General features: G+C 37.1%; 1 protein-coding gene across 3 annotated transcripts in view; it reads left to right on the top strand.

Moving 5' to 3' along the window:
• ZNF385D (zinc finger protein 385D) overlaps positions 1 to 16,154 on the top strand; it is a 506,733-nt gene that overhangs the window by 138,286 nt on the left and 352,293 nt on the right. For 2 of the 3 annotated variants that reach the window (XM_077491412.1, XM_077491413.1), the window contains exon 2: positions 7,839 to 7,981. In XM_077491412.1, the coding sequence (XP_077347538.1) occupies positions 7,839 to 7,981 (143 nt within the window). Of the gene's footprint in view, positions 1 to 7,813; positions 7,982 to 16,154 lie in introns of those variants that run through there. The other variant, XM_077491411.1, reaches the window with a different exon arrangement.

Genomic DNA, 16,154 nt, shown 5'->3' with positions numbered 1-16,154 from the left:
AAGGCCTGGCTCACAGCCTCTGCTCTAATTCATTCTAATGGTGTTCTATCAGGTTGAGGTCAGGACTCTGTGCAGGCCAGTTAATGTCCTCCACCCCATCTCACTCATCCATGTCTTTATGGACTGTGCTTTGTGCACTGGTCCAAATCATTTGGTTGAGAGGGTATTATGCTATGGGGTTGTTTTTTTAGGATTCGGGCTTGGCCCCTTAGTTCCAGTGAAGGGAACTCTTAAGGTGTCAGCATACCAAGACATTTTGGACAATTTCATGCTCCCAACTTTGTGGGAACAGTTTGGGGATGGCTCCTTTCTGTTCTAACATGACTGCACACCAGTGCAGAAAGCAAGGTCCAAAAAGACATGGATGAGCGAGTTTGGGGTGGAGGAACTTGACTGGCCTGCACAAAGTCCTTGATCCGATAGAAGAGCTTTCATAGTACTGCAATGCCCACGACTTCCATATACACTCCTGACAATTAACCATACATCCACAGAGCTCTTCCACTTATACCACCTTAAGAGCATGTCAAACTGGCAAAAAAATGGTGTTTGACATCATCTCCAACTGGGTTTTAATACATTTGCAAAAATAAAGTTAAAGTGTGGTGCATATCTCCCCTTATTTCTTTACATGATACTAAAGTGTTTGGTCTTCCTGAAGCACTTCAAAAGCCAATTTTGTGTTTGGTTGTTTCTTTGAGTGGTCATATGTGTGGGCAATCTTCCTTTGCATGTCTTTACTTAGTGTGAAGGTTTTTTTTGTTTTGTTCTGCTGTATGTATAATGTTGATGCTGTGAAGGGAGAGAACAAAAATACAATGTCAATAAGACATTCGTTTACAGGATAAAATGTTCCCCAACTGCTAGCAAAGAAGATAAAAATGGTAATTGTCTGCATTTATTGACTTCAGCTGCTCCTCATTTAAAATACCCTGCTTTTGAATTAGACCGGAGTTCTTTATTTGAAGACAGAACCTATGCAGGTTCATCATCTCTTTGTCAGCATGTACATAATACTTGTACAGGCTGGTACTGTAATAACAATGAGAATGGAAACTAAGTGCTAATATTATATTGCATATTGTTTAAATATGCTGCATAGCAGACTGTGAAATTGGTTATTATGATTGCTAATGGATATTCAAATGAATGTTCGCTAAAATACTGATGTTTACAAAATAAATGTGCCATAGTGTGATTTATTTTCATAGCTCCCTACAAGATGTTCATTTTGATGAATTAATATATTATAGGACAGCATATTGCGTTAGGGGACTGTCAACAAACTTGTTGTCAGTGAAAACAGACACTTGAGGAGATTGTTTTCACCGCAATGATATTTACAATAGCTGTGTCTGAGATCAGACAAGTGCTTCTCAAGGCTCACTTGGAAATGTTCTCTCTGGGATATTGAATGTAATATTCTTTTTTGGAAAAGTTATTAATTTTAATGTATAATGAGCATTTGTTTATTACTTGTGCTTATGACAGTTGGTTTAGAAAAATTCACTTAATATAAGTCAATGCCATTCAAAACTAATATTTTTGTTTTGAGCATGTAATATGAGGTTCAATCACCTGTAAATTTGTAATATTCCTCAAAGACACCAGTAGTAGGATTTTCCCTTCCTCCTGGGCCAAAATGATGGCATTCTCCATCCACAACTAGAACCCCTAATTATTGGTATATAAGGTGTGTCTAAATGTTTGGTGAATGGTCCAATATCTCAATGGCAGCATGGGCCAGGTGCGCACGCATGCACATGGCTATCCAGACATGTCGAGAAGAGCCACCTAGCTTGGAGTACATGTGACCATCAGGGAAAAAATGCTGTGGGCAGTCAAACATAGTCAATGTGCGAGGTAGGGTTACAGTGCAATGGAACAATGAAGGTCTGCTATAAATTGGAGAAAACAGTGACAGAAAATGTCGGCGCAAGTGTACGGAATGAAAGACGTGAGCAAAAAATGTGTTTGTGACTGGTTAAAATGCTTTTGCGATGGGAAAGAGACGAATGAGGACGAGCCACGTTTGGGTCAGCCATCAACAAGCAGAACCCATGCTGAGATGATCGAGCGAGTACGACAAATGCTGGTACAAGATTGGTGTGACTGACTATATGATTGATGGTGGAGAAATTGGGCATTAGCAAGGATGCGATGCGCACCATCATCTGCAAATATCTGGGTAAGGGGGAGATCTGTTCCCGGTTTGTACCACACAAGCTGACAGATGAACAAAAATCAAATTGGATGGAAACCTCTGTTGTGTGACCAGGATCCATCCTTTCTGTATGATTCATGTGCACCAATTCTTGGCTCAGCACAGTGTACCTGTTCCATCATCCACTGCACTCCCCTGATCTGACGCCTGCGGACTTCTTTCTGCTTCCCCCGCCTGCAGAGCACCAAGAAAGGAGAATATTTTACAGAGGTGGCGGCAATCCAAGAATGTATGACAGAGGTTCTATGACCGATTCCTAAAGAGGCCTTTTCTGACAGTTTCCAGAAGCTTTATAAACGTTGTCAAAATTGTGTTGTGAAGGATGGTGATTATCTTGAAGGCTAATAAAGATAATTTGTTTGTATCTTCTGTTTCGTTTGTTTTCCAATACCATTCCCTTTTCAAGATGGTCAAAAATTGCAGAGATGCTAAAGGTGTAATTCGAGCTTTGGAGACTGTCAGGAACGTGGGCAATGTTACAAGAGACTGCTAGAGATCATTTCCATTACATTTCCTATGCAATTCAGTGTCTCCTACAGAATTCCTTTTTACCTGCATTCACATGGGTAAATAGGTGCATATGACATATTCCAGCCACAAAAATACACGGATTCTTGCTGTAGGAATCTGTTTTATGCACCTAATAAAAAAATGTGTATGTAGCCTAAACCATTACTGGTGCCACATTTGGTATTCATTAGCAAGATTCAATATACAGTAAGAGGTCAAAGAATAAAAGGCAAAAATTAAGCACATACAGAACAGAAAAAAGTAAGAACATATGAATGATATAAGCCAAATGATTTAGTAGAAACCAGTTTATTTACTATTTTGTTACACTATTCCTGGACAATCACATAGACAAGCAAAACACTGCTACTGGCTTCTGGGGCCCAAGGAAAGCACAATATGTACAGTGAGGGAAAGGGTATTTGATCTTCTGCTGATTTTGTACGTTTGCCAATTGAAAAAGAAATGATCAGTCTATAATTTTAATTGTAGGTTTATTTTAACAGTGAGAGACAGTATAACAACATAAGTATCCAGAAAAATGTATTTAAAAAAATATATAAATTGATTTGCATTTTAATTAGTAAATTAAGGATTTTATCCCCTATCAGCAAGATTTCTGGCAACCAGGTGTCTTCTATACAGATGACATGCTGAGATTAGGAGCACTCCCTTCAAAGGAATGCTCCTAATCTCAGCATGTTACCTGTATAAAAGACACCTGTCCACATAAGCAATAAATCAACCAGACTTCAATCTCTCCACCTCAATCTCAATCAGACTCCAATCCATCACCATGGTGTTGTGGTCAGATGAGACCAAAATCTAGCTCTTTGGCATTAACTCAATTTGCCATGTTTGGAGGAGGAGGAATGCTGTCTATGACCCCAAGAACATCAAACATGGAGGTGGAAACATTATACTTTTGGGGTGTTTTTCTGATAAGGGGACAGGACAGCTTCACCACATAAAAAGAGACGATGGGCAGGGCCCTGTACCATCAAATCTTGGAGGAGAACCTCCTTCCCTCAGCCAGGGCATTGAAAATAGGTTTTGGATGGGTATTTCACCATGAAAATGACCCAAAGCGCACAGCCAAAGCAACAACGGAGGTGTGTTCAAGAAGAAGCACATTAAGGTCCTGAAGTGGCCTAGCCAGTCTCCAGACCTTAATCCTATAGAAAATATGTGGAGGGAGCTGAAGGTTCAAGTTACCAAATATCAGCCTCAAATCCTAATGACTTGTAGATGATCTGCAAAGAGGAGTGGGACAAAATCCCTCCTGAGATGTGTGCAAACCTGGTGGCCAGTTGACATCTGTGAATGTCCACAAGGGTTTTGCCACCAAGTACTAAGTGAAACGTCTGACATCTGTGAATGTCCACAAGGGTTTTGCCACCAAGTACTAAGTCAAGTTTTGCGAGGAGGTCAAATACTTATTTCACTCATTAAAATGTAAATCAATTTATAATGTTTTTGCAAAGCATTTTCCTGTTTTTTTTTTGTTGTTATTCTGTCTCTCACTGTTAAAATAAAGATACCATTAAGATTATAGACATTTCTTTGTCGGTGTGCAAATGTACCAAATCTGCAGAGGATCAAATATTTTTTCCCTCACTGTAGTATAGGGCCTCATGCGGCCTTCAAATCTACAATTTCTGGTTGTCTGGTGGTTCATTTATTTTCTCTCATTATCATAATCTTTCTTTATATATTAATTCTTAGGGTAGCCATAAGCTTAAACTATGCTAAGTATAAAAGTATGAAACATTAGTTGCTTTTTGTCTTCTTATTTGTTAGTACGCAAATGGGCTTATTCCATAATGTTAAAGTGTACTGTATCCAGTGCAGTAACCATCATAACCAGTCAACATTCATGTTTGAGCTTGTGTCCTCAACATGACATCTAACAAAATGCTATGGATTACTGTTTCTTTCATGTAAGTAAAATATAGAAAACCATCAGCGTTCCGCTAAAGGTCATAGGAGCCCCAAATCTATTGAAGTCTATATAATCATAAGTAACGCTTACAATATAAACAGAGATCATGTAAGTCCATGAGGAGCTCTGCAATGGTCAATATCTTGCTCATGACTCTAGCCCTTTTCCTTGACTTATAGCATCCACCAGAGTTATTTTTTTCCTCTAGCCTCTTATAGCATAGTTTTTTTTTTATAGCATAAAGTACTAGTTTATATAGCACTAGTCTCTTATAGCATAAAATCCTGTGCAAATGAACTTCGTATCTTAACAGGCTGCTAACTCTTAGCATTCCAGTAACCCATAGATCCTAAAAGTTAATATATAGTGCTAAAGCCAAGCATCAGATCAATAATATTTCCTATTTTAGCAAGTATGTTGCTAGAATTAATTGCTTACACCTGCAATGGGACTAGAATGTTATATCATAAAAAAAGTGTTGATGTTTGCAAGATCTAAATGTAAGATATAAGGCACAGAGTGCTTAGAGAGCAAATCCAGGCTACAGTCCAATTAACTCTGTATTGCATCCAACACACATGATTGCAACTGTGCTAAAGGAGGCTGTATTTTGTATCTTATATCCCTGTAGGAATAACATTTCTGCTGGTCTTTCCTGGGACGTACAAGTAGTTTATGGACTTCATAGTGGAAAGAAAAGTGAGAAAATGAAAAAGAGTTTTTGGGTGGTGAAAAAAATGTAGTGGTGGTCAATGCGCACATGAAAGAGGGTCACAGGTGCTGTAAGAAATGTGGTGGGGTATTGGTGCATATATTGTAGGCAGGACAGAATGTGCTTGGATGTAACATTTCACTGTGAACTAGACACAGGGCAATGTGGACAGGGTCAGTAACAACCTGCAAAGGTTTTAATTACAAGCAAGGCTGAATTTTTTGAAAAACTTCTGGAAGGCATAACAGTGACCAAATGTATTGCAACTTTGTACCTAAACGCTTGTCTGTGATTCCACTTTAATTGTCCATTCTGACTAGAGTGTAACATCAGTGGGAAAACAAATAAATACATTTTACATAACCTTCATGAAAAGTTGCAATTTTCAATAATTCCCTGCTTCCCAAAATTGTTTGAGAAAATTTATTGTCTGCAAAAGAAGCTGCAAAATAAAAAAAATATGTATTAGGTTACATATTATCCACTCGGCAACACCAAATACAACATAAATGCACTGGAAGATGAATATTGTGCAATCTTACAAACTTTAATACCAGTTCTGACGAATATGTGAGAACTAACAACAGCAAATCGATGTCATACAAATTTTGACTGGATACTTTTTTTTTTGTCCTAGAAACAAAATAATTCTGTGCATGGTTCTCCAGGGAGAATGAAGGACATTTCTCATTTATAATTTGTATTACTCTTTTTTTGTCATATAGCTTTCTATACAATTCTATATAAAAAGATGACAAGTAGGAAAAGGGAAAAAAGAAGGTGATGTTTGACAAGCAAAAAGGAGTCGAACAAAGAAAGGGTGTTACAAAGAGAAAAAAGGGGGCTGGGCAACAAGAGTGAACAGTAGTAAAATAAAGATTTCTTTGGTACTCAGGCCTGTTTCCAAGACATGTGCACCTTGATAAGATGTGTCCACTAGGAGAAACCAGAGAGTCTAATATGTTCTACCATATGTAAGGAAAAAAAACTCTCCAGAAGTATTAGCTGTTTAAGAAGGAAGGGCCAACTACAGCTTGGAAAAACCCACATTCTGGGGTACTGCCCTTCCATTTGCTATCAAGGGGCATGTAAGATCTCTGTAGGAAGACCACTGCTTCCACACAGAAAGCAATGGTCTTTTTCTGCATCATGCTGACAGTTAAGACTTTGCATACCTTTTGTTTTGATGCATGTGTAAGAGACATGTGTATTCTTAACCACTTTCAGACTGGACCATTTTGCTGGCTTAAGACCAGACCACTTTTTGTGATTCGGCACTGTGTCGCTTTAACTGAAAATTGTGCGGCCATGTGACGTGGCTCCCAAACAAAATTGGTGTCCTTTTTTTCCCACAAATAGAGGTTTCTTTTGGTGTTATTTGATCACCTCTGCGGTTTTTATTTTTTGCGCTATAAACAAAAATAGAGTGACAATTTTGGAAAAACGCATTATTTTTTACTTTTTGTTATAATAAATATCCCCCAAAAAAATATAAAAAACATTTTTTTCCCTCAGTTTAGGCCGATACGTATTCTTCTACATATTTTTCTTCTACATATTTTTGAAATATAAGATTTTAAATTTTTTTTTTTTTTAAATCGCAATAAGCGAATATTGATTGGTTTGCGCAAAAGTTATAGTGTTTACAAAATAGGGGATAGTTTTATGGCATTTTTAATAATAATTTTTTTTTATTGTGACTGCGACATTATGGCAGACACATCGGACATTTTTTACACATTTTTGGGACCATTGTCATTTATACAGCAATCACTGCTATACAAATGCATTGATTCCTGTGTAAATGACACTGGCAGTGAAGGGGCTAACCAGGGGGTGGCAGTGTAGGGGTTAAGTGTTCCTAGGGGCGTGTTACTAACTGTGGGGGGCTGGGCTTTGTGTTAGTGAACACTGATCTCTGCTCCAATCACATGGAGCAGAGATCAGCATCACTTGTTGCTAGGCAGAACGGGGAGATGCCGTTTACAACGGCATCTCCCCGTTCAGCCGCCCCGTGAGATGATCGTGGGTATCCCTGCAGCGCTCAAGTCCGCGGGACCCGCGACCGGACTCACAGGGGTCCCGGTGGCAGGGTGGCATATAAAAATTGACGCCAATATGCCTGCCCGTGCCATTCTGCTGATGTACATTGCCATGCGCTGGTCGGGAACTGGTTAATTACATTTTGTTTTTCTTATGTGTATTTCTTGTAGATCTGTGCCATAATCCAACATGAAACTTTGTCTTTTATGCAGAAGCTTGCTATAATAAAGACTAGTCTCTGCTTATCTCTATTCTTGTACATGGTGACTGGTCTTGTTTCCACCCCTCTGAATGCTTTCTGCATGCAGCCCAAAAAAATCACATAGCTATAAAAAAAATGAATAAATTGTAAATATGAGTATATTATGCCAAATAAAAGATTATGCCTTCTTTTCTGTTGTTTCTAGGTGGTACGTGCCAGAGCCCAGCTCTTTCTGCGCTTCTTCGTCCTCCACTCCCAACCTTACAACCTCCACTGGACCTAAAACAACTCCTTCCATTTTCTTTGGACAGTTCATCGGCAATTAATCTCTTTCCAAACCTGACTGCAGTAAGTATATGATTTTTATAGAGAAGCTGAAAATGAAGAAAAAAAAAATCAACAATAGTTGTTTTTTAAACATCATGGAACTGTGCTGTTGTTACTAATGAAAATGTTTAATTGATATTGCAGTTAACACATCATTTTATATTACAAAACAATACAAATGGGTGTCATTTAGTTACATAGCTCAATGAAAGCACACACACTATCTATCTATCTATCTATCTATCTATCTATCTATCTATCTATCTATCTATCTATCTATCTATCTATCTATCTATCTATCTATCTATCTATCTATCTATCTATCTATCGATCTATCTGTCTGTCTGTCTGTCTGTCTGTCTGTCTGTCTGTCGGTCTGTCTATCTGTCTGTTCTATACAGTTACACGTGCATTCTCTATAAACTAACTGAACAATTGCAATAACATGGTATTTCAAACTTTACAATTAATTGACAACTGTCAGAATTCTAGTCACAAACCCTTTTCTGACAGTAATAACACTGAGCTATAATGATTAATGTTCTCTTTAGGCTGAAATGTTGGTGTAATAAATTATTGATTTTCTACTTCCTATCTAATATCATGTGCCTGCAGATGCCTATCTCATAACAGATCAGCTCTGTACATGTGCAGACTGCATGCACAAAAGAGAATTTAAGCTCAGATGTTCGAACCTTTTCTAGTTAACCCTTCGCTTGCCATTACCTACAAGAAGCTTGATTTTTTACCTTGCTTGGTTTATTTGAACATGCTTATAATTAATTACACCATTTACACTTTTATCACTTATAAAATATTTGGAAAACCACCCTGAAATGTAGCTAAATAATAGAACTTGTGAGTATCATCTGGCCTTGGTGGAGAGCACTAAAGTATTAGCACATTACACAACTTAATGGGGATATGTAATAGCTGAAAGCTCCACAGGAAGCCATTGCCACTAGTTAGTTAAGCCTAGCACACACAGGCTGCATGTTGGGCGGAATCCACTGATTCATTAGAAATCAACCGACATTTTGAATGTTTGTACAACAGCCAATGGCTGAAGCACTGACCAGAGTATTCTGGTGGGGGGACATCCCCCTGTCAGAACACAATAGCATAGCAAGGGAGATCACTGTACTAAAATCAGATGTTAGTACAGCGGGACCTGAGCTTTCAGGTTTTTTTTTTCAATCCAGTAGTGTGTACACAGCTTTAGTCACTAACCTGTAGTTTGCATGCAACCTAAAAATTTAGAGCATCTGCTATGACTAAGGCGTCTGCCAAAATGCATCAGCGCTATTGTTTTATTGTCAGTTCAATGTAACCAATAAATTACGCTTCAAGGATCCAGTGTTGCTGGCTCTTTCTACTGTTTATTTAGAGCATCTGACCTGTAAAATGTTTACAGTCAATAAATCACTCAGAAGTTAAATAACCTCAAGGGTGACAGTTCCTGGATTTCATACCCTAAAGTCAAGTAGACACCAGGCTATATAAATTATCTGGAAAATGGTCTGAATTGTTACTGTTCAATATCTAAAACAATTCTAGCTTGGATAAGCTCACCCTTTGTGAGTAGGTACAGCATGTGGAAGGTGTTTCCACAAACTGGTAAGCTACTGCCTACTTAATCAAGATCAAAACATATTCAGAAAAGTGCCAGATAATTTCAAATTTCAGTGTTTGACTGCCCATACAATATATGGATCTATACTGAAACTTTTCCTGTTCTCACCTGTACATTGAGGAGAGGAGCTTTTGAACATAAAAAGAAAGCTCAAAAGCGCCTAATTACGCATAAACATGCATAAATACACATAAATGCACATCAACACTAGGAATACTTAGGTGTGTTCCCACCTTAACGCATTCTAATGGCCAGAATTCTGGCCAATAGAACATATTAACACCAGATGCACACAAATGCTTTTTTTTCTGCTGTTAAACTCCTGTAGGAGAAAAAAAGCAATTATATAACACAGTCTGCATGAAGCCTAAAGGAAAACTCACTTCCAAGTATAATGTAAAATCTGTCCCTGGTGCAGTCTAAAAAAGCTGGGCAGGTTTCTCCCAATCCACCATTATCAGTAAGAATCTGTCTTGCCTATGGGTACCCTAAAAAGCATAGAGTAAATACCTGGAAACACTGAGAATCATTAATGCATTTGTTTTACATGTATCACGGAAAACAACTGATAAAAATCCCTCCTAGTAATTGACGGGTTATATGAATTGCATTTGACTATGACATTGATTTCTCATTGTACTAAAATACACATATACAGGAAACTGATGGTTTGTTGTGACATTTTGCGTCTTATGATTTGAACTCTTTGATTTGTATCTGCTACACCTTGCAATCTCATAATCATCTCTGTAATTATGACTTGTGATTCTCTTTTGTCGGAGTAGCGAAAGTAGAATGACATATGAAATTAGCTACTAGTAGAATTATACATTTTAAGCAACTGAGAAAAAAATAGATTACACTTATGTAAAACTAAAATGTTCCATCTTGTGTACAATCTAAAAATCATTATCTGCTACCGCTATTCCATATTTCTCTGATTTATAAAAAAAAATCCATTCAAAGGTTTTATCTCATAAAACCATGTATTTTTTGAATACGCTACACTTTTAAGCACCATGACTTAATTGTTAACACTTCTACATTGCTGCATTAGGGTCCTTGGTTCAAATCCCAACCAAGACATTACCTGCATGGAGCTTGGATGCTCTACCTGTGCTTGGATGGATTTCCTCTGACACTTCAAATACATGGTGGTATACTATGTATATACTGTATATATAGAATAGTCTAGGGATTGAAAGCAGCTGTGCAATTCTATGTCACAAATTCATGGTAATAAAAATTCTCTACTATTAGAACAAGGTTGACTCAAAGCCTAGAAATGGAAAATTACCCTAGCCAGAGCCCATGTGGTCTATAATTCAGAAAAAAAAACAAGAAAGAATCCACTTTGTGGACTTAAACAACTCTAATACAAAATAATATATGCTGTCAACCACGAATGACAAAATATTACTTAAATATATGAGTTAACACACTTGTTAAAAAATGATGTTGATAATTAAAATACCTCTAAGATTGATTCATCTCACAATAGAATCCTCATATTAAATATAAAGTGTTTACATCCAGAGGCTAACCAACTCATATATTTTAATTTTGGCATCTATTGTATAGGGGCTTCCTTCGATAGTGGGCAGGGGCATCAAAAATATAGGATTCAATAGTAAAAATATCATATCAATTGAACACTTTAGACAGTAATCTAGAGACCAAAGGCACAACTTCTCTGGAAGGTGTCTGCCAATGTAGTGTCCAATGATTCCATTTCAATAGCGTTGATGGATTAATAGACATGCAGATGTAGCCTGTGATACCTACCAATTAATTAATGAGATTGCCCATATACCTAAAGCTGGCCATACATGCATCAATTTCTTTCTTTCAACCAGCTGGTTAAACAAAAACACTGGCCACTGACCTAATTGCCTCATACACACAGTCGATGTGGATACTAGAATACTCCCCTCTGAGTCATTGTATTCTGACATCAGAGAGACCCCCCCCCCCCCCATTAGATTACACAGATCAGCAATGCAGTCTATAACCTGTAGCACTAATCGAATGACAAAATACCAACAGGGTGGTTGAACAGAAGTCGAGTTGGGAAATTTACTACTGTTAAACCACTATGGTCACACATTGATCAAAATTCAGCCTGTCCCTGCTAAACTAGTTGAATTTTGATCCATGCAAGGCCAGCTTAAGGTCATGGCAGCCATTTTGAAAAGATATCAGCCAAGATGTGTCCCACATGAAGAGCCTGACACTGGAGCATGGCAGACAAACCTATTGGGTACCTGCCTACTAATGTCCTTCTAATAAAAACAAAACCAACATAGAGAAGGAGAAAAGAGTCATCCTAGTACCAATTCTGTCTGGATTTCCTGACCTCAAATTGTGCTACATATGTAGATATGTTGTTAAAAAAGAAACCTTAAAAAACTGTGTCTAGTCATAATGTACCATCCTAAGCAGACACTTCTAGTCATACACTACTCTAGAAATAGCCTAGATCTATGTCTCTTTAACTGTCAATAGCCATTAAATCATAGAATACTACTGGCTAGTAATTGATGCATGTTTCAACACCCTGGGGAACACCCCTTCACAATAGTGTGAAGGCATAAATCACTTGCATTACACCATGAAGATACTCATAAGGCCTTTAACTGGTCATAAGCTCTTGGTTATCAAAAATACAGATATGCAAATTAATTCCCTTCCAGTAAGCATGGAGAACACCAGGATGTCAAGGCCAAGGTCTTCCCCGTAGGAAAAAAACCCGCAAAAAGTATTTATAATTAAAATGAAACTGAAATGAGTCCAAACCTGTGGGACCAAAAAAGGCTCTATAGTACCATGGCTGTTAAACCCAAAGATGAAGATCCAGTGTCCCAAAGCTCCATAACAGTAATTTTGTAGTACATTTCAATGTAGGTCAAAAATAGTAGTTAATCTGTTTAGGGAGAAAAAATTAGGCCTCTACCTGACTGGTTTCACCAATCCTGGCCAACTGCATCAGAGGAAGGAATACAATATTTTAACAAGTGTGCTGGCTTATAGGCTTAAATACAATTTTGTATATTATGTTATATGTGGTTGATGGTTGAGTATATATATATTCTTTTGTATTAGAGTTGTTTGAGTCCACAAAGTAAGCAATAATTCTCTATTTACTATATATTTTCTACTGTTTATTTACTAGATGAAAAAAGAAGAAAAAGAAAACTATTGACATTTGCAAAGAATAAACTGTCACTAAAATTCTCATCAGCATATTTCATAAATTGCAATTGAATCCAGGGATAGACTGACTTTCTAAAGACTATTATTGCTTACAGCAGCTTTTCACAACCTTTTTACCCCAAGGAAACCCATGGAATAACTTTCAGGTCCCAGGGAACCCCTGCTAAAAATTATTATCCCAATAGCTTGTGATAGATCAGCATGATCAGTAATCTGTAGAAATAAAAAGTTTTAAATAATAACAACAAAATCATGAGTATGGGAATGTGTGGGTGGCTATGCTTTTTTAGCTCACGGGAGATTTTTCACACAGCAGTCACACACACATAATATTCATGGGTTGTTGATAAGGGAAACAGAAAGTGATTTTAAATGCCTGGATTGTATACATGAATACATTTCCCAACATAATTGGACATACAACATATGAAAATAACTTTGTTGGGGTGGCTGCAGATTAGCTCAAGATACTGAAATCATTTGAAATGTGTATTTCAGTACTGGGAAAAATTCAGCAGAGATAATTGCCCTCACCCCCACCACCCGAATTTCCAGCTGTGAAGTGGTTCACTGTTTTCTCTGGCATACTGTGTTCAGTTTAGTAATGTTATTTTAAGAAAGGTAGCAGAACAACCATACTTAGCTTCACAGAGGTCGCAGTGGGAAGGTATCTGGGGAATCTTATTTGAAGATCACACAACTGGAATTTTTAACAGATACCAGGACACATGCAAGTGATTCAGCTCACCAGGTTTAATCAATATTGAAAATATCAATCTTTGGTGGTCTTAGAGTTTACGTGGACACTGTGGAGACTTAATTTAATATGACAAAGATATAATAAATTGATCTACAATATATATGTATTTTTTTTAAAACATTGTCATTCAACTATTATCAGATGACTTTCAGTAAAACCAACACTCATACTGTATGTAATGTGTTTTTTGTCCAAAATTACTTTTCTCAATGCTAATTTTAGAACATTTAGCCATATAAATAATTGCTGAATTCCATTGAATCAAGCAGATTAGTTCCTAGGGGAACATCTTGGTAGAAAAGAACCACTTTAATTGAGCAAAGGTATTTTGTTAGCTCTACTTAGCTAAGTAAAATTTAGGAAAATAAACATTGCTAATAAGCTGTAGGAACTAATTGCTTTTTTCCAATCTTCCAGTCATTCATTTTATGTATATATTCCACTTCTGCATTAACATGCTGACTTTTGTAAAATACCCTGTTTAGTAGATAACGACAGACAAGGTCTCTAGAGATGTGGAATGTGAGTAGCCTAGGCAAGAGCAAAATTATTTGAAGATAAGTCAGATTCAGAAGATAGATCAGGGATTACAGTGCAAAAGCAGTCAAAAGCCTTTATTTTAGTGTTTGGTAGAATGAAGAAGGGCTAGAACATCTATCATGTTTTACTACTATCTGTAATCCTGTTGGGGCAATTCTTCCTCAATTCACTTGGACAAGAAGTTTGGGAACATCTCCAGGATGGGGACATGGACACAGGCAGAAAAAATCTAAACATGGTTCTAGTTCTTCATTACTCCTCGCTTACACTAGTTTTATAGCACAGCACTGTATTGATTTTGGGAAGGAATCCTATAATTGATACAGTGACATGTAACTGTCCAATTGTGGTCCTAGCTACAGCATGAATTGCGCAGCCATGAAAGTCTTTACACCACTAACCATGGGAACTTGGCACACTGACTGTAAGCAGCTTGAATAAGACATGCAATATCCATAGTCTATCAGGACATGGCATATACACAGTACAAAGAAGGTATTCACATTGTGTGCTTTAGGTCCTTTTCCTGGCATTTAATATAGCCACACGTCTTTAGCAAAAAAAAATAAAAAAAAAATAAAGCCCAGTAGCTAGTTAAATGAAAAGTGTAGGTTCATATTCTCCTCCTGTCTATCCTACTTATAACATTATTCAATCCAATGGCAATCACTCCTGATGCAGTTTTACTGTATTAACTTGCACTTATTCATGGAGAGGATTTCAATGCATCTATTATCCCCATCTGCGAGGAAATAATTCCACTCATTTGATTTCTATTGTATTCACCACCCTCCTGTGTTTTTCTTTCTTTTTTTTCTTTTTTTTATGTGAATTGAACTGAAAATTTTGCATTATCTTCTGTTTTTTACTGGCATCAACTTGAATATTCCAATTGCTTATTAGTCATGCGCTTCTTTCACTCCTGGACTGGTGCCCAATTTTCCATTTCAGCTTTTTAATAAGTTGAATATCTTCATTTAAGATGTGTAACCTTAGAATATAGAAATAAAGGAAACAATCTTTTTGAGACTGAAGATAAGGAAAATTTTACACAATCACATATACTGTAGTTGTATAGTTTACAGGTGATCAAATGTTAAAGCCTTTTTTTTTTTTTTTTACATATAATTTAAAAAAAAAAGACTACATGTGCACTTTTAAATTTAGGCTGCTTACACTGGTTGCTGAAACGTAACACAATGCCATGTGTGCAGTCCCTTCTATTTGCACCTCTCAGTGTCTAATCACACAATTTGGAGTCTGATGGGGCAGATCTTCAAATAGTACAAAATGGAATGGGGCAGATCTTTAGGCTATCCATACACAGTGTGAATTTATGTTCCTGCAGGAAAGAAATTTGCACGATTCCCCCATCAACAAAAACAGCATTGACAGGTAATCACCAATTGGAGGGGGGGTGGGGTTGAGAGGGAATCCATCCACGCCGGGAGAAGACAGTGGTTATTATTAATGGCTATAGCAGCTGCTAGCGATAATCTCAATAGAATCACAATAGACTCCGACAGGCTGAATGTACCCAATCAACTTTGTACATTCAGCCTGCTAGTTGAGGGTTCAAATAACAGAACCAAATACTTGGGCTTAATTGTGTGAATATTCACTTTAATGATTTCATCATGATTTGATCTACACCAGATTGGGTGTTCAAATCATGCACAAATTCACTTTTCACATGATTGGACAACTGAATTGAATATTCACACTATTTATTGAGTGAAGATTATCTATTCCTACAGTAAATCAAAGTTACCATCTAATCAAAATAAAGAAAAGAAGACATTTTGCAGCAAGGTAATGGCTCTCCTAATTTGTTGAAAATAAATCTTCTGTTGGTGATTAGCTTGAATATAATGCATAATTGCTACTTGCGGTGCTTGCCTTTTAAAATACATTTTTAGTTAGTTTTGGATAGAGCAGGATTGAGTTAATGGCTTTGCCAAGTCTATATTGCTGTCTGTCTCCCCACTGGGGAGATTCACCCCTCTACTTTAATCAGAGATTACCTAATCCAAAATTGTGTAGTTGTC

This window comes from Lithobates pipiens, unplaced genomic scaffold (genome assembly GCF_037356315.1).
Source record: "Lithobates pipiens isolate NorthernLeopardFrog02 unplaced genomic scaffold, aLitPip1_a1.2 Scaffold_19, whole genome shotgun sequence".
In the NCBI taxonomy this organism is placed as follows: Eukaryota; Metazoa; Chordata; class Amphibia; order Anura; family Ranidae; genus Lithobates; species Lithobates pipiens.
Note: the sequence above shows the minus strand (reverse complement) of the source record. Positions and strands in the feature narration are given on the sequence as shown.